Source organism: Saccopteryx leptura, chromosome 1, assembly GCF_036850995.1.
Source record: "Saccopteryx leptura isolate mSacLep1 chromosome 1, mSacLep1_pri_phased_curated, whole genome shotgun sequence".
NCBI lineage: Eukaryota > Metazoa > Chordata > Mammalia > Chiroptera > Emballonuridae > Saccopteryx > Saccopteryx leptura.
This window is the reverse complement of record NC_089503.1, coordinates 39,444,365-39,463,204: the sequence shown is the minus strand read 5'-3', so window position 1 is coordinate 39,463,204 and position 18,840 is coordinate 39,444,365. Positions and strand designations below refer to the sequence as shown.

General features: G+C 43.5%; 1 protein-coding gene across 2 annotated transcripts in view; it reads left to right on the top strand.

Moving 5' to 3' along the window:
* The window catches only part of NELL1 (neural EGFL like 1), an 845,221-nt gene that overhangs the window by 174,999 nt on the left and 651,382 nt on the right, over positions 1–18,840 (top strand). For both annotated transcript variants that reach the window (XM_066364424.1, XM_066364414.1), the window contains exons 8-10: positions 6,700–6,834; positions 7,984–8,086; positions 18,186–18,259. In XM_066364424.1, the coding sequence (XP_066220521.1) occupies positions 6,700–6,834; positions 7,984–8,086; positions 18,186–18,259 (312 nt within the window). The remainder of the gene's footprint in view (positions 1–6,699; positions 6,835–7,983; positions 8,087–18,185; positions 18,260–18,840) is intronic.

The following is an 18,840-nucleotide window of genomic DNA, read 5'->3' as shown; positions in this document are numbered from 1 at the left end:
AATTCTGCATCTTTTTTCTCCTCTCCATCATCCACTTAACAAGAGTCTTTGGAGGACCTGCTAGTTGTTAAGGGCTGTGTCAGGTACAGAGGAAGCACCAATGAGCAAGACACGTTTTCTACCCCAGAGATATTTCTGTTGAGTGGCAGAGCCAAACATGTAAACAGTCCCCACTGTGTAATTTACATTCATCATGTTTAAATTCCTAATGAGAAGCCCCGAGCTTTGTGGTGAAAGGCACTGAATCCATGTAAAATGTGGCTGATGCTGTTATTATGATACCGATCAACTATGGACACAAATTCTGGCCCAGGGTGAAGAAAGAATTAGGTTGGGCATAAGAAATGTTACACTCTGTGGAAGGAAGAATTTTAATAACAGTGAAAATGCTACATTTAGTTCATTTCACCGGTGGCTAGGACAGCAACCTGCTGTACGCCTTGACCCCTGAAAGAGAACTGGTGGGTAGGTATTTCAGAGGTAGGGCTGGATTTAGGACCCATAGATTGTGCTGCTGAGGACATGTCTGTTTCAAACTAGGGTTTTGGCCACATCTCCTTTTGTCTGGAAAGGAGAGACAGAGCACTATTCTGAGAGAGACACGGCCTGAGACTCGAGAGCCCAAGGCGTCTGCATTCACTGCAGAGTCCTGCACGGTGGAAATGTGGAGTGAAGGCCATTATTTGCCTTCCCAGCCTGTGGCACGTAGAGGCTTTTATTTCATATTGTGTGGAGCAGCTTGATCTCCATACTGTTAATTATAGTTTAGCTTGCTACCAAAGTTTTGGACCAAGAAATGTGTCGCCCATCTCTGGCAATTGTGATTGTCTCCTCCCTGGCTCTGAGACTGCTTTTTACATTCCCAGTCCTTTCTGTTGCAGGGCCTGGCTTTCTTTTCTTTTTAGTCAAACATTACCCAGGAGGCACATTGTGCTCTGTCCTCAAAACATTATTATGTGAAATGAGCATGTGTGGGACAGAAGGTGTTTAATTGTGGGCAATGGCAAGCAGAAAATAATTTAATCCACCTTCTCAAACCCTTCTCTCGCACTTTGGGAGATTTATGAGTCTGTTTCTTCCAAACCCTGAATAGAATTATTAGAAGACTTGAGCACTGCCATTTTTACTGCATAATTTGGAGTCTATGCTAATCTAGACAAGGGGTTGGCAAACATTGTCTGTAAAGGGCCAGCTAGTGAATGTTAGGCTTTTCAGGCCAAGAGGCAAAATTGAGAATATTATGTATAATATATATTTATTTTATTTAAATGTAATCATTGAAAATATAACCATTGAAAAATGTAAAAATTATTCTGAACACACAGGCTATATAAAAATAAGTTGTGTGCCAGGTTTGGTTCCATGGGCCTTAGCTTGTCAACCCCTCATCTCGAGGAAGCTGGAAAGAGACTCATACTCAGTAGCATTTATTGAGCATTTACTATGTGTTATTTACAGTGCTTCAACTTGTTTTTTTTGGGTTTTTTTTTTTGTATTTTTTCTGAAGCTAGAAACGGGGAGAGACAGTCAGACAGACTCCCACATGTGCCCGACCAGGATCCACCCGGCACGCCCACCAGGGGGCGACGCTCTGCCCACCAGGGGGCGATGCTCTGCCCCTCTGGGGCGTTGCTCTGCCGCAACCAGAGCCACTCTAGCGCCTGGGGCAGAGGCCAAGGAGCCATCCCCAGCGCCCGGGCCATCTTTTGCTCCAATGGAGCCTCAGCTGCGGGAAGGGAAGAGAGAGACAGAGAGGAAGGAGAGGGGGAGGGGTGGAGAAGCAGATGGGCGCTTCTCCTGTGTGCCCTGGTTGGGAATTGAACCCGGGACTTCTGCACGCCAGGCCGATGCTCTACCACTGAGCCAACCGGCCAGGGCTCAACTTGTTTTATTTGCTGTCACTTTAACCCTCGCAACCATCTTGTGAGCTAGGCCTGATGTATTTAGCCTCCTTTTCAGCTGAGGCTACTGAGTTATAAGAAGGTTAAGAAACGTTTTGTTTGTTTGTTTGTTTTTATATATAACTTTCCCCAGGACAGTGGATGGCAGAGCTGTGACCACACCCACATTTGAATGTTGACTCATGCCCGTGAAAGTGTCTAGTTGGGGAAGAGATGATTAGAAAGAGAGGAAAGGGGTATAAGGTGAGCAAGACTGATGGAGAGAGGTGGGGGGATGCTGCAACAGAGGATGGAGCATTAGTGAGAGGAGGAAGGAGCAATAGAGAGAGAGGAACAGAGCAGTGCCTGCTCAGATGGTATCTGCAGGGGTGGAAAGTGAGACTAGAGCTTCTAGCAGCTTTTAAAGGGGGAAGGTTAGGGCCAAAACTCTTTTTTTGTTTTTCATTGCTGCCCCTTGTTTGCCTTTGAAATACATGAATTTTTCTGTGTCCGGATATGAGTCCTGCCATGATCACTTGGGGCCACCTTCTGTCATATCATCTCCTTAAGGGTTTTCAGGTCAGAGAGACTGCTCAGAATCAAACTGCAAGCACAGGGTAGGCAGGGCGGTTCTCAGGGAGCGCAGCCCCTCTAGTCCGTGCGCCAAAGTCTGAACCCCAAGGTCTCTCTTCTGTGCCTCGTGCAAGCCTGGTTTCCTTTCTGTCCCACCTTAAACTGAGATTACAGCCCCTTGGAGCCTGACCTTCGTGTAGGAGTTTCCTATAAAACACCTGTACTGAGCAGACCCGGTTCTCTAGCTCCTCTTCCCTGCACCCTGTGCAGCCATCCAGGTGGGAGCTCAAGGGCTCACTGGGCTGTCGCAGCTGCCATTTCCTCTTGTAGGAATTGTAAAAATTATTCTTGGTTTTGAAAAGATCCCATGAGATAGGCAAGTGAGATTTGGAAGTCTGGTTCGGTGCATGGCACACAAGGGACATTCAATAACTGTTGTTAATTATATCGTTACATCTAGGGAAGAAATAGACAACTATGAGGGAAAGGTGGTCTTTAAGGAAATACCTTTCCCAATGGCTTGTCATCACACAGCCTGGCAGAGGCAGTGAGTTGATGTCAGAGGCCTGGTCTGGATCCAGGTGCCAGGAGGTCTTGGAAAGCAGCAGAAAGCCCTCACACTTGAGTTAGATGAGAAACCCTGGAATCCTAGCAGAGGGCAAACTCAGTGCACAAGCTGGACAGGAGATGGTGACCAGAGTCACAGCAAAGCAAACAGATGCAGACACCAGATAAGCCCAAGGGTCGGGTCTGCCTAGAAGGACATGCTGTTCCTTTTGTCCTTCCAGGTGTGGGGGGTGCTGGGGGGTGCTGGAGAATGACCGTGCCCTTGTTTGATACAGGGTGGGTCTTGGGGACAGCTTGCATGCACCTTCAGATGACAGCAGTCAGGGTATGCAAGAACCCTCTTGAAGAATCCTGGCACTCTGGCAAAACCATATGTTTTCTAAAGCAGACAAGGTACAGGGAAGCTGTCCCCTGCCATTTCCATTGAGGGATCCATAGAGACCACCAATCCCCTGGCTCACCCTGGAAGTTTTCCCAGGTAGTCTGGACATTGTGGGAAGCACCACCTTCGGGACCAGGTGCATTGTGGGAGCGTCAGGCTCTGCCCTGCTCTTCAAGCTCAGGAAGAAGAGATGCTGGAGACTGGGAATGTCTTGATTACTTCTCTTTAAATCTTTGACAAATCTATTTATGCAAATCAAGCAGCATTTGGAGTGGCATTTCAGCTTGTAACATATTTAATTTCGAGACTTTCATTGTTTCAAGGAATTCAATAGTGATTTTTCAATTAAGCTTAAAGGTTTAACACGATAGAGGAGTTCTTTTTCCTTTCCATCAAGCAAATGCCAAATAAGTAGTATTTCTAAGGAAGAAGAAAAAGCAATCTACCACATGACTAATGTACTCAGGTCCATTCATTGACCTCTTACTGCAGAAAAGGTTTCTGCTGTCTATCTTTGAATGTGTCAAGTTAAGAATCAATGATTTGGTCCACGGTTGCTTACATAAACACAAGAAAAGAAGGTAAAATAGAATAGAGCTGTAGGTTTGTAATGCATGAACAAAGGTAGAACAGAATAAAGTTGCAGATTTGATACCGTGTCTATTTTGGATCTGCAGGCATTCTGGGAGAAAGTGGCAGGTAGTGTAGCAACAGCTTTTGAAAATGAATTTGTGTAAATTCAGCATGCTAATATCGGTGACAGAAAATGTAATTCATTTCTTGATTCAGAGTTGTTTTTCTCCTTTATTGTTGCACCAGGATGTAGCAGGGAGAAAAAAGAAGGCGAGATTACATATTAAGTGCCTTTGAAAAATGAGCTTTTTTGCTTTAATATCTCTTTGCCTTTGTGTCTGTTTGATACACTCTTAAGTGACAGAAATGAGGGCTTTTCAATGTTATCAGAAAAGGCTCAATATATTAAAAACATAAAAACAAAGTTCAGATAGTAAACAAAGTTAGTCCTGAGAATAGCTTTTATTATATTAAAAACAACACTTTCCTTGGAATTGTTTTATCGTTGAGCATTGCTCAGTCTTGTTGGATATTGTGAGAATTGCTAGTACTACCCTTAGGCAAACTCCTGGATTTTCTGAAACTTGGACATACACAGAATTGCCTTTTGGGTCATTTAGTCTTTAAGAAGTTTCCTTCTTGGAGTGAAACAGATACTAGAGTTGGTCCAGATTTTCTGAGCGAGACAGACATATTTCCTCCCACAGATACCCTGTTCTGAGCCAGTTCTAGGAGGGATGCAGCTTTAGTTCATCTCTTTCTTGTTCAGTCCTGGCTAGCTGTCAATCACTGCCTTTTTTAGAATGGGGCTGTAGAATGAAGTAAATGTGCAATGTTGTCACTTCCTTTTTATCTCTTACCTATACATGGTTTTGGTCACTTGACCTCACCAAACTCTTGGAAGTGTACTTTCCTTTGTTTTCTAAAAGAATTCCCAAAGAACTTAACTACCACACATTCTAGAGACTCTATGATTTAGGCTGGAGATTTAAATGTAACCTGAGTTTTTGGAATATAACCTGCCTATTAGAATAGTCATAGATAGGAAGCTAATATTTCAGTCATAGTCAATTCTCACTCTCTTCAGGACTGATTATGGTGCATGTGGTTCATCTAGGACCCTGTTTGTTCTTTCCCCTGCCCACTGGCATCACCCACAAAAGGCAGACCAGAAACAAGTTTTCTTGAGATATTCCAAAAGCTTGAAGGAAGAGGATGAAGTAAGTGACAGATGCAAGGTTGGAATTACATATGGAGTCCATTTCCAAAGAGTAGCTCTGTTATAGTTCTTGAGAGGCGTGTGTGTGGAATGGGACCATAGTTGATGGACAATGATGGTGGGAGCCCTCATTACCCAGGTTCAATGACTATATCTAAAATATTGGCTTGAAATAGTTTTAATTGGATCAAACATTGACTTGGTCTCCTGTGTATGGAAAGATATGCAAGATGCGGAGGTACAGTATGATTGAAAAAAGGAAAAAAGCCTATCTGTTGAATTTTTAGGAAGTTATGTTTGCTTTTTCACTCAAGGCAAGGGGAAGAAGGGAAATACTGGTACTGGCTTGAGGTACTCTTTAACATGGATGCGGCAATAGAGATCACACCAGAATTCAGTTTCTTGGCATCGTGTTTTTGAAGGTAAACTGGAGTAGGCTGCATGGGAGGTGATCAGGAGAGAGCATAGGGACCACTTCAGAAGGGGCTATGTAGGGAACCTGATAGGGCTGACTTTGGTCAGAAGCAGATGAGGACAGGATAGCCTCAAACATTTGGAGAGACCCAGATTTGCTCAGGATGGCTACAATGTAAAACTGGATGTAATAGGAAAAAGGGAGAGACTTGAGGGCTCAAGCTAAGAAAGACGTGTAAGACATCCAGAGCTAACAACCACAGAGTCTTTCCTTGGAAGATAATAAATGTCCCACTGATGTAGATGTACAAATGAAGACTAGATGACCAGTGATAGCATCACTTGTGAGCACATTCAAGCTGAATAACTCTTTTCAAATCAGAGTCTAAGATTCTGTGATTCATGGTAACAGTTGGGTGATTAGAAAAACGAAAAAAGTTCTTTTACCAAATCTTGATCTCATCTCTGGGATTGGTCGCCTCTTCTGACCTTCATCTGAACACCAGTATGGATTCTTGGGATGTTCTGTTTGGAGGATTGTGAGCTGGAGAGAAAGTAGAGCCTTGTATGACTTTCCCTCTTTCTAGCCCCAGCTCTGCAGAATTATTCCTCAGTGAGGAAGTAATGATTTCCCAGCTCCTAAATCATGATGCTCTGTATAGTCTGTGAAGAAGACAGAGAGGATGGTGGGAGACGAATGAAAGTGCACTGGAGCTCCTCATTAGATATCCTGTAAACATTGTAATGAGTCCTTGAGAACACATTTATTACGAGTGCTTCCGTGTGGGCTTTGAGCTGAGAGCACATACGTTTCTGAGCAACCAGGAGTTCTCGGAGAGAACAGTTTAATGTCTCATTTGGTGCTCATTAGACCATGGGAGCCAATATGTCTTTAATTTAGAATGATGCCACCTCATGTAAAAGAAAAAAAATTTCAAAACAAAAAACAGATCTGACAAAGAATCAGGGAGCTGCTCTGAGCATCTTTTTTATCCTCCTACTGGGATTATTTTTTCTTCTTGTTGCTATTAGCTTTGTTAGGACCATGCGATTGAATTACAGGAATTACACCTACTAACTCTTGTTTGCAGCTAAATTATGCAGAGACGAGACTTAATCAATTGGAAAACTGTCATTGCGAGAAGACCTGTCAAGTGAGCGGACTGCTTTATAGAGACCAAGACTCCTGGGTTGATGGTGATCACTGCAAGAACTGCACGTGCATTGTAAGACTCTTTGTAAAAAAATAGAATAAAAATGTCAACGGGGCAGTCTCACTAATGATCATGTAATCTGGTTCTTCAATATATAATACTTACTCTAAGAAGTATTACCTTTTTACTAAGTACCCATTTAGTAAGCTGCGCAGTTTTGAAGGGAAACTGGAAAAGTGTCATTTCATATGAAAGTACTTGGAAATTAACACCTACTTTCCCTGGACAACATACTGAATTATGATCTAATATTATTATAGAAAGCTTCCTGTTTGCAGTTTGGATGTTAGAATGGCAGAGAGAGAAAGAACTCCTTTTTTTTTTTTTTTATTTATTTATTCATTTTTAGAGAGGAAAGAGAGAGGGAGAGAGAGAGAGACAGAAAGAAGGGGGGAGGAGCTGGAAGCATGAACTCCCATATGTGCCTTGACCAGGCAAGCCCAGCGTTTCGAACCAGCGACCTCAGCATTTCCAGGTCGATGCTTTATCCACTGCGCCACCACAGGTCAGGCGAACTCCTTTGGTTTTTCAAACAACCTAATTGTTGTCTTCAGTCACAACTTTTCTCCATTAGAATAAATTTTAAAAGGGGATTTAATTAGTTTCTACGTGTTTTTATTGTATTTCACAAGGTGTCCATCATCTGTTTCTGAGAATGGCAAGACCGCTTGACTTTCAGGCTGCCCCTCATTGGTATGCACCTACATCTGTTTCAGAGAGTTATGAAGGCCCTCCTCTCAAATTAATATGTAAACCCTGTCCAGCTGAAATTATTTGATACATATCTGAAGAATGCCATTGTTTGTCTGAGGAAATACACAACAGATTGTTAGCACCTCAACAATGATTGTGAGGGTCCGCCAAAGTGTTATTTATGTTCCCGAAAAAAAAAATTGGCCTTTTGTTTTCGGCCTAATCTGCTTAGCCCACACGGGCAGGTGGAACGAAGCCAGTGATGTATATCAGAAAAGTAATTGAGGTGGCACGGGTGTATTCAGGCTGGAGAAGATGTTTTATTTGTGGTTCTGGAGCGGACCGGGAATTCCTCACACAGCTTCTGTTTCCCTGATGAGGTTCCTAGGATGAGCTGTGAGCTTTTTCCACAGAGGGAACTTTCAAGCAGCACTACTGAGATTCCTTCCCCTGTCCTTCCCTCCTCAGAGTGGTACTGTGGAATGCCAGAAGATGTTCTGCCCCCCTCTCAATTGCTCTCCAGACACCCTCCCCGTGCACATTGCTGGCCAGTGCTGTAAGGTCTGCCGACGTAAGTACTGACTGAGGGTCAGAGTGGCCCTCTGTGCTTTGAGATTTTTTTTTTCCCTCTATATTTTAAGCCTCAGCTGATTAACACATGATGAAACAAAGCACCAGTCGTTGATATAATATTAAATGAATGGCAAGAGGAGCTGCTGTATTTTAGTTACCTGTGATGGGGCAGGCACTTTACATAGGCTATTTTAAAATTTTTTTATGCCAACCCTAATTACTTTTCTTTTTTCCATTCTATGTTGAAGGAACTAGTGGTCACAAAGATTCAGCCACTTGTGAAGGTCAAACAACTGCTAATGGGTGGGGTCAATCTCTGAAAGTCATGACTCCAAAACTCCTCGTGTTTGGTCCCTCCCATCCTGCAGGATCCAGATAAAGGCCAAAGTCAGTGTTTTGACATTCTGAAGTCATGGGATGAATTTCAGTTATAATACTAAAACAATTTCCCTCAAAATTGGACAAGCCAACTTTTCCCTCCGTATTGCAAAGGGCACTGTTTCAAGTGGAACAGTGAAGTGAACACAGAGAGAAGCAGTGAGTAAAAGCTGTCGTTAGAATGCTTGGTGTGTGCCAGTTGCTATGCTCACTGCTTGAATTCTCCTTGCTTACTGAATCCTTACCTTGGGACGGAATCTTTGGCTTAGGGAAGTTAACCTATCAAGGTCACAAGACAAATGAGTGGCAAAGGTGTGCAATGTTCAACTAGTTCTGTCTGACTACAAAGCCCCTAGTTTTTTTTTTTGTTTTTTGTTTTTTCTATCAAATCATATCGTCTTCTGTAGAAAAGGAGAGATTCGGTTAGAAATGTGGCATCGTATAGATAATTTTCAAGATTATTTCTCTATTGCAAAGCACCAACATCACATATCATTACTTTTCACAAGACAGTGGCCTAGCTTTTTGCCAAGAACAGCAATGTCACCTAATGTGACAATGGAAGTGGGGATAGCTGGTCTGGCTACACCTGCCCAAACCTTTATTGAACTCTTTCAAAAAGAACTTTTCAATATTCCTTTTTCTCATGATTGGCATAGCACACTCATTACTCAGGAGAGTGACCTTGCAGTTATCCAAATGGAAGAAACTTTCTTGTTTCTGTTCCCGAAGCTTGGGAAGTCACATCTGGCAATACAGTTAGCTCAAGTGCCCAGATGTTGAGGTTATAATTTGATGCCATGACTGAAAGACAGTTTTTAGTAGTTACAGCTATGTTTTCCAATTTTGATATTATATAACAGTCAGCAGAGGAAGAAGTTGAAAAACTATTGGGAACTTGTATTTAAAAAACATGAGATATTTTAAATTTCTTATTTTGAGTTCCCTGGACAGATCTATAAATGCTGTCTCCTGGAACTTATTGTTTGGACATGGGGTAGATGAGTTTACTAGCTGTCTTGTGTTTTAATCGTTTGATTTTATAATTGTGAGAACGATGTGTTTATTATATAATGTTCGGAATCCACAGAAGGGATTAAAGGTAAAGAAGGGAAAAAATCTCCCATAATACCACTACTTGGAAACAAACACTCTTGAAATTTTAGTGGGTTTCAATTTTTTTTTTTTTTTTGTATTTTTCTGAAGCTAGAAACGGGGAGAGACAGTCAGACAGACTCCCGCATGCGCCCGACTGGGATCCACCCGGCATGCCCACCAGGGGGCGAAGCTCTGCCCCTCCAGGGCGTTGCTCTGTTGCGACCAGAGCCACTCTAGCACCTGGGGCAGAGGCCAAGGAGCCATCCCCAGCGCCCGAGCCATCTTTGCTCCAATGGAGCCTTGGCTGAAGGCTGCGGGAGGGGAAGAGAGAGACAGAGAGGAAGGAGAGGGGGAGGGGTGGAGAAGCAGATGGGCGCCTCTCCTGTGTGCCCTGGCCGGGAATCGAACCCAGGACTTCTGCACACCAGGCCGACGCTCTACCACTGAGCCAACCGGCCAGGGCCGTGGGTTTCATTTTTTAAAAATTTTATTTTGTGTACCATTGAGATGTTATTGTGCATGTAAATTTTATTTTAATGTATTGACTTACCGTTATCATTTAAACATGTTCCCATGTTTTAAAAAACTCTGTAAAACCTCATTTTAGTGAATTTCATAGTGTTTCATTGTTTGGTTATTGCAGAGCTTATTTAACTGATCACTCCCCAAGTGTTGGATATATAGGTTGTTTTCTACTTTCTACTTTGATAAATTACTCTTTAATAACATGTTTTGTGTCGAATACACATTTTGCTATTTTATATTTTTTTTAAGGTAGAACTCTCCAGAGAATTATAGGCCGAAAGTTTGACATTCTCAAATGATAGAGATCATCAAATAGTTCTCTAACTAGTTGTGTACGGTGTAGTCATTCTTATTTATTTTAATTTGTTGAAGAGTTTTAAGTTTTAAAAAAACATTTTAGTAATTTACCTACTTTTGGTAAGATGCTGATATACAGGCTAAACATGTGTTCTGCCTTTGTTTGGAATTCGTAGCATTTGATCTAGGCAGCACTCGTTTTCTTTGCAGCTCCAATTGGTAGTTTGATGTGTTCATAGTTTAATAAAATGGTAATGCAGATAATATATGATATTAAGACCACTAAAAAAAGATTTAAAAAGAATAATACAAAGCACTTCTGGTAATGAAAAGGTTGAGGACCTTTGGCCTAGAGAGTTTGCATTTTTGACCTTTTTTGTGTGTGTGACAGAGACAGAGAGAGAGAAAGGGACAGATAGGGACAGACTGGCGGGGGGTGGGGAGAGAGATGAGAAGCATCAATTCTTTGTTACTGCACCTTAGCTGTTCATTGACCGCTTTCTCATATGTGCCTTGACTGGGGTGCTACAGCAGACTGAGTGACCCCTTGCTCAAGCCAGCGACCTTGCACTCGAGCTGGTGAGCCTTGCTCAAACCAGATGGGCCCGTGCTCCACCCGGTGACCTTGGAGTTTTGAACCTGGGTCCTCCATGTCCCAGTTCGATACTCCATCCGCTGTGTCACTGCCTGGTAAGGCTTGACTTGTTTTTAATAGAAATAAGCATTAGGCAGTTACTCAGTGCTGGTGCCTGAAGTAGTGAGAAAAGAGCCCTCTCTGCTTCAGAGGGCTCACTTTCAAGTTAGAGGTGTGATTTACAGTGCCCAGAATTTTAAGTGCAATCATGTTAGGTGAGTGGATGGAGTACTGTTCGAGTATAGACTAACAGCTTGTAGAAGGGTGTCTGCTCTATTTAAGGCACCGAATAGAACATATTAGAATCATCTGGTAAACATCTTAAGTTACAGAATTCCAGCAGTAGCACAAAGAAGGGAGAGATGCACTCCATCAGAAACTTGTGTGTGTGAAAGTGTGTATGTTTGCATGTGTACATGTGTGTTAGGAAGATGCAGCGGAAGTAGTAAGCTGAACAAGGTGTTGACAAATAGTTTGCTCTGTGTACCATGTGGACAAGAACACACCTGCCAAAGGGAATTGCACATTCAGAATCATGGAAGTGAAGACAGCATTGGTTTTGGTGCTCAAAAGCAAGATTTTAAAGCACAGTTTTGGCATAATCAAAGAATTGATTTTACAAAGACTGCTCATTGAGAGAGCTGGAGGTGGGTAGGCATGGGATTCAGGAATATTCCAGGTGGAGGTGGTGAGGCTGGGAGGTAGGTAGTACCTAGAGCAAGGGTCCCCAAACTACGGTCCGCGGGCCACATGCGGCCCCCTGAGGCCATTTATCCGGCCCCCACCGCACTTCCGGAAGGGGCACCTCTTTCATTGGTGGTCAGTGAGAGGAGCATAGTTCCCATTGAAATACTGGTCAGTTTGTTGATTTAAATTTACTTGTTCTTTATTTTAAATGTTATATTTGTTCCTGTTTTGTTTTTTTACTTAAAAATAAGATTTGTGCAGTGTGCATAGGGATTTGTTCATAGTTTTTTTTTATAGTCCGGCCCTCCAATGGTCTGAGGGACAGTGAACTGGCCCCCTGTGTAAAAAGTTTGGGGACCCCTGACCTAGAGAGAAGGGAAGGAAGAGATGGATATGAGTGGTAGCTAAGAGACTGGTGAATGCTAGGTATTTTTGCATGAGACAAATGAGTAAAGGACAGAAGGTGTGTAGGGGAGAAGTTGCCAGATTTTGAACAAGAGCTGGTGGGGACTCACAGTGTGATTACCAGAAATAAGGTAGGTGGAAGAGGCATTTCAGGGAGCCCTATGTTCTGTTTTGTGTCTTTGAGTTGGAGATGCCTGAGGAACAATCAGTTTGATGTGGGTGTCTTGTTCAGAGGGTTCCAGGTAGTTTCCACTAAACGTCTTTGCTGCAAGCATTTTCACTGTGTAATTACTGAAAGGCAATTTTGCCATGAAAGATAAAAGGATGAAAAATAAAAAGGTACGTTAAAGAGGACATAATAAAACATGAAAAAATTAGTAACAAAATTAAAAAGACTTTCTTGTAAAAAAATTAACATACATTGTCTTTGAAATCTGTAATTCATAGTATTATATAATATAATTTATTTATTTTGGTTGTTGATTTGTTTCCACTTTTGGCATTACAGTTTTTTTTTTCTTTTCACTGAAATTTGTTCCTTCGTTCAGAGAGGTGTCACTTTCCAGATAAAGAATCGATGATTAATGCTCTCGGAGACTGTTGAACGTTAGTAGCCACCTTTTCTCTACTTGTCATAGCTTGGTAAGCTTCCAGCTTTGACACGTGGGAGGTGATGACTGAGGTCACCCATGGATATACCAAGACTAGTGTGTAATCATTTTCTAGTATAAGATGCATTCTGTCTAAGACATACATAGTATAAAAATGGGAATACCGTGAGAACTTTATCAATGGAGAAATGAAATTGACAGCTAGCTTAAATACATTAAGTCAGCTGAAGGTGGGAGATTGGTCAATGGAGCAAAAAAATCAAACTATCAAAAGGTTATTCTATCGCCTGACCTGTGGTGGCACAGTGGATAAAGTGTCGACCTGGAATGCTGAAATCGCTGGCTCAAATATCTGGTCTTGCCTGGTCAAGGCACATATGAGAAGCAAATACAAGTTGATGCTTCGTTCCCCCCCTTCTCTCTCTAAAATCCATAAATAAAATCTTTTTTAAAAATGTTATGTTATCTTCTAAGGACAAATTGCCAATGGCCAGTTAGGTGGTGAAAATGGCTGCAGCAAAGGTGTTGACAGTGAAACTCCTGGATGTGGTTTGTAGAGGTGGTCCCTGGAGGCAGCTTTATGAATGAGCTCACCGAGGGAAGATGGATATGTGGCTCTTCAGCCTTTGTGATCTGCCTCTCTCCTTTAAACCGTAACAGAGTGCTGGCTTTGATAGCCTTGGTAGCTGAGTGCCAAGCGGTGGCTGGAGTATGTGCAGGGGACAAATACCTAAACAAAGACAGAGCAATCCCATTTCCACATCTGACGGGTGCTAAGTCGTACCTGCCAATTGTTTATTCACTGTGAACCCGAATAACAAAAGTGTCCAATCACTGCACTAGAGAAATCAGGTTTAAATTTGAAGGGCCAGATGTCTGTGGGTGCAGAGAGATACAACTGTCTGCCGGTTTCTCTGAATCCCCGGGACGTTTGTTTCTGACATCATGGAGAAGTGTGGGCTGGTGCCGAGTTTCAATTTCACGGTTGGACACTGTGAAATATCCTCGTTTGCATGTCCCCAGTGTGATATGAAGGGCTCCAGGTATCCATTTACATTTCTACTCTTACTGAAAGCTGTTGGATTGGAGTCCCACATGCCCCAGCCAGAGGCACCGGAGCCTGACTCACCTTATGCTTGAATTTCCTCAGACATCAAAAATAAGCCTTTTGGCTGTAGATCAAGAGGTTGGATAATGAGAACTGATGCTAGGCAGATGGAGGGCAGTGGCCGGGAGGGAGGGGCACTGTCACAGAAGTGGGGTGAGTACAAGAAAGTAAGGGACATTCTTGTGACCTCCCGTGGTAATCCTGAAAGCGGTCCTAAGGGAATTTTATGGAGACTTGATATTGTCATCATAGCCGCATCCTGCAACCAGTGCCAACAGTGCGAATGGGCCGAGGCGCGTAGTATCTTGTTGATTTCATTCACAGCCACCAAAGCATGCTGCTATGGGAAGACATAAAGTTCAGTGGACATTCAATTTTTATGCCAGACTGGTGGATTTGAGGGCTGGATGGGTTCTGATGTGTGTTGTGAATGTAAGCAATAAGACATTCTTAGCTGCAGATAGGAGTTTGGGGATGAGTCTGAGGAAGAGAGGAGTCAGGCATGTGTCTTAAGAACAGGGGTAGCAAATGTGCTCATACCATTGTGGGGGTGCCAAGAAGGCAAAATAAGGAAGAAAAGTCTAATTCTTTGCTTTCCAGCCTGGGCTAGGAAGCAGATGGCAGATTTAATGGCAGGGCATTTAGCAGAACTGTCACTCTGGAGCGAGCTGTCTTGCCAAGTTGGCGGCAGCTGGGCTGGGGAGTATGGGAGTTTATTAGACAGGAATTCCAGGCTTTGGGAGCTGTGATCTCTTCATGCCAGTAAACGGGGGAATCCACATCATCATTAGGACCAGTGGGTCATGATTTGTCTAGAAAATTGAAACATAAAAGATGGTCAGGGATATACAGGGGTGGGCAAAAGTAGGTTTACAGTTGCAGTAGTTGAAAGAGTTTATTTTTTGTATTATTATGTATTCTTGTATTCTTGTATTCTATGTTTTTTTCCATATGAACAACAGTAAACCCTGGAAAACAATAAGCTGGGGGAAAAAGTAGGTTTACAGTTGTTTGTATGGAAAATAATACAGTAATTAATAAAAAATAATACAAGAATAAACTCTTAAGTTTTGTATACTCACAGCTGTTAACCTACTTTTGCCCATCTGGGGTGTGTGTGTGTGTGTGTGTGTGTGTGTGTGTGTGTGTGTGTATGTGTGGGTAGGTGTTTATTTAATGAGGGAATGAGGGGAGTAAGATGCCTACCTAGAAAATTACATTGATTCTATACTTCTTTATTGTCATCATTGTTGTTTTAGTCCTGTAACCCCAGTATCTGCATTGACTGCTACAGCCATGCACAGCGTAGGGAATGGAGTCAATAATATCAGGATGAGTATGAGTGGGGCCAGGTGAGTACTTGGAGCAGCAGGGAGACCACTTTATAAAGTACTTGATTTTCTAACCACTTCGCCGTACATCTGAAGCTCACAAAGAATAATATTGAGTGTAAACTGTGATTGAAAAATAAAAATAAATTTAAAAAATGGCACTGAATAGCAGAAAGAACTCTTATCTGGGAATCAGGAAATTTGACTGGCTTTTACTACCAACAAGAGGCTCATTAATTCTAACATTACTTATTGTTACTCACAATAAGCCAAGAGAAGCCCTGGGCTTGGGGCTGGAGATACAATTATAAATAGACCTAGTCCCTACCTACTGGCAGTCATAGTTAGCAGGGGAAATGTATAATTAACGGGGCCACTGAGATGAAGTGTTGTGTGTGCTGTGATAGGGCGAGGGGAGGTCCAGGGGACAACAGAAGCACACGAGGCATTGCACCATTGTTAAAAGTCAAGAACAACTACTTGGGGGAAGTCAGACCTAAGCTGGCTGATGGTATACAGGAGGGGAGGTTGTCAGTGAAGGTGGATGAGGGTGAGTTTTCCTGGAGACAGGACAGTATATGCAAATCCCAGGAGCGAGAGAGAGAAAGCCTGGCTAGAGCATACGTGCGGGTGTGGATGTTTGGGGGGGTGAATGAATGCCGAGGAACTGGTGAACTATGAAGCTTGAGAGATGAAGAGGAGGCCCATGAGTGGCCTTGTGTGCTGCTTTTAAGGAATTGGGACTATATGGAGGGGATTAGTGATCCATAATGATTTTAAAGGAGGGCCTTGTCTTTCCATTTTAAAAATGTCTGACCTTTATATAGGGAAGGACTGAATAAAAACTGAGACCAGAATACAGAAAACAAGTTAGGAAGTCCTGGTATGTTAAACTGGAGGGATGATGTTAGCCTGAATGAGGGCTGTCTGTGGCAGGTGGTGGGGAATGGAGAAAGTAGGCTGACTGAGTAACTTAGGGAGGTAGCATTGCTAGGATATGGGTACTGATTGGATATGAGGCTGAGCAAGAAGGGAAGGTTAGAAGGATCCCCAGTGCTGGGTTGTGCTGCTCAGGTAGATACTGGGACCATGCACTGAGAGTGGATTCGGAGTGGAACGGATTTGAGCGAGGTGTGTGTTGCAGCAGGTCAGGTTCTGAGATGTAACAGAATCTGTAATGGAGATTTGTACCTTTTTTTTTTTTTTGTATTTTTCTGAAGTTGGAAATGGGGAGGCAGTCAGACAGACAGACTCCCGCATGCACCTGACCAGGATCCACCCGGCATGCCCACCAGGGGGCGATGATCTGCCCATCTGGGGCATTGCTCTATTGCATCCAGAGCCATTCTAGCGTATGAGGCAGAGGCCATAGAGCCATCCTCAGCACCTGGGCCAACTTTGCTCCAATGGAGCCTTGGCTGCGGGAAGGGAAGAGAGAGACAGAGAGGAAGGAGAGGGGGAGGGGTGGAGAAGCAGATGGGTGCTTCTCCTGTGTGCCCTGGCCGGGAATCGAACCTGGGACTCCTGAGCCAACTGGCCAGGGCCGGAGATTTGTACTTTACTAGGAAGCTATTGGGGTCTCCTGGTGTGGGAGTGAGATGGAGGAGGAAGCAGAATTGGGCAAAAGGAGAGGTTGAACTGCAGCACAGTGACAAGAGATGTCTCAGTAACTCCTCCTGGGAGTTCTGGAGCTGGAAGGATCTTTCAGAGTTATCCTGATTTGGGGCTTGGGGCCAGGAATTTATATTACCTTCATCAATCATTCATTGACCAAAAGAGACTTGACCTTGGGCAGGTGGCTCTCTTCAGTCAAGGGCAAGTCCTAGATCAGTATTTAGCTGGTAGTTGTCAGTTGTCCCAGAAGCTGCAGGCATGTGTCCTTTTGCCATGGAGGGGGATCTGGGTCGCACACCACAGCATCCTCAATGGGATCATGATAGTAAGTAAACCAGTAGCTCTGGGCTTTCCTCTTTCTGTGGCTAACAGGAGGGAATTGGGCCAGCTGACTGCTAAGGACCTTGTCTACTTGGACATTCCATGAGAGTCATAACATTGTAGAACTAGGAAACTATCACATTTAATCGACCTGTTTTCAACAGATACAGAAATGGAGGCTGTGAGAAATGAGATGATTTAGGGGATCTGCTTGGCCTCACTCCTTCTCCCAAGGACTAGGGTCAGAAAGGCCCTCATCTGGGGTGGGAGAGGGAGCCATCAGGTCTTTGATTCCCTGTTCCTGTGGATGGGGCTGAAGAATTTGTTGGAGACACATTAATGGGTCGTATCGAATTAACATAGTCTGCACTTGCTTAAAAGTGGGTCAGCAAGTTGAGTTGAGGACTAAGTCCTAGTGGAATCTAAACTGAGTGGTGGGACCTCTATTTATACTTGTCTTTTAACTTTTCTACAAGGCCAATCTACTCCACGTACCTGTTAGCCAGTGAAGCTCATCTTTCCAAAGGCAGTCTCTCTAGCATATTGATAAAGTGCTTTAGTGGCTTGACCCATATTTCTCAGTTGTCTCTGGGCTTCTTGGGAACTGAGAGGCTAAGCACCTGCACTTTTCATGATCACAGGGGAGAAAACGGCGTCCTTCTGCATTGTGGCTGAGGTTCTGATGAATGGGACATGTTCGAGTCCCCTCTCACCTGGTCATTCATCTTACAGCCGGAGTGTCTGAGTCAGAGCTATTGCTGTTGTCCTCCTTGCAGACCATAACCACTTCTTTGTTTCAACTTCCAGCCACATCCGCTCCCTCTAGTTCCCTCGGCAACTGCAGCACTGAAATAGTTGTCTATCCCTGGTGAGAAGGACTCATGACAAATATGATTATGATGATGGTCTGACTGGGGGATTCAGCAGTTTTCCCCACACTACTTCCGTGTCTGACTCTAGACAGAGATTTGTATTGTTTAGAACCAGGGAATCTATGTTCTGCGGAATCTGTTGGAGTTGGATGGCACCTCTGAGGTTATTTTGGGGCATAGCATGACTGTCTGAACCATTTTTCTGTTTTATTACAGCAAAGTGTACCTACGGAGGAAAAGTCCTTGCAGAAGGCCAGAGGATTTTAAGCCAGAACTGCTGGGAATGCCAAGTAGGTTCCAATCTCATGATCCCTGTCACTGTGTGGGGAATTTCCGGTAGATATGTTGGCTTTAGATAGGGTTGTGGAGTGGAGCATATTTGCCTGAGTGGGTCCCTGAGGAGAAGGACTTGGTGGTGCACTGAAGTCCACAATGGGGAGCTCCCAGCCACTGTCACTGTGTGGTTAGCTTGTGGTCAGCTCTGGGTCAGGCAGCCTTGGAAAAAGCTATTAAGGAAAGAATGTGAGATGGGGAAGAGAGATGGAAGCTAATATGGGTCAGGGAGGTTGGCAGGTGGCTGTGGGAAAGGGTTTTGAGTTGTGTTGGACTCAGTCTGTGATACCAACTGTAGAGAGTGTCACCTCTGCTCCCAAGTATCTGATACTGTGTTAGAAAATACCTCTGTCCTTCTTGAAATAAGATGAGTAGAACCATTGATCTCATTCAGTAATCACTCAAGAAGCATGCATGGAGCCACTGGTACATCCCAGGATTGTACAAGAGTGAACAAAACAAAACCCCTGTCTTTGTGGCACTTGCAGTCTAGTGGAGGAGATGGGCAGTAAAAAAAATAAACAGATAAATGCACAAT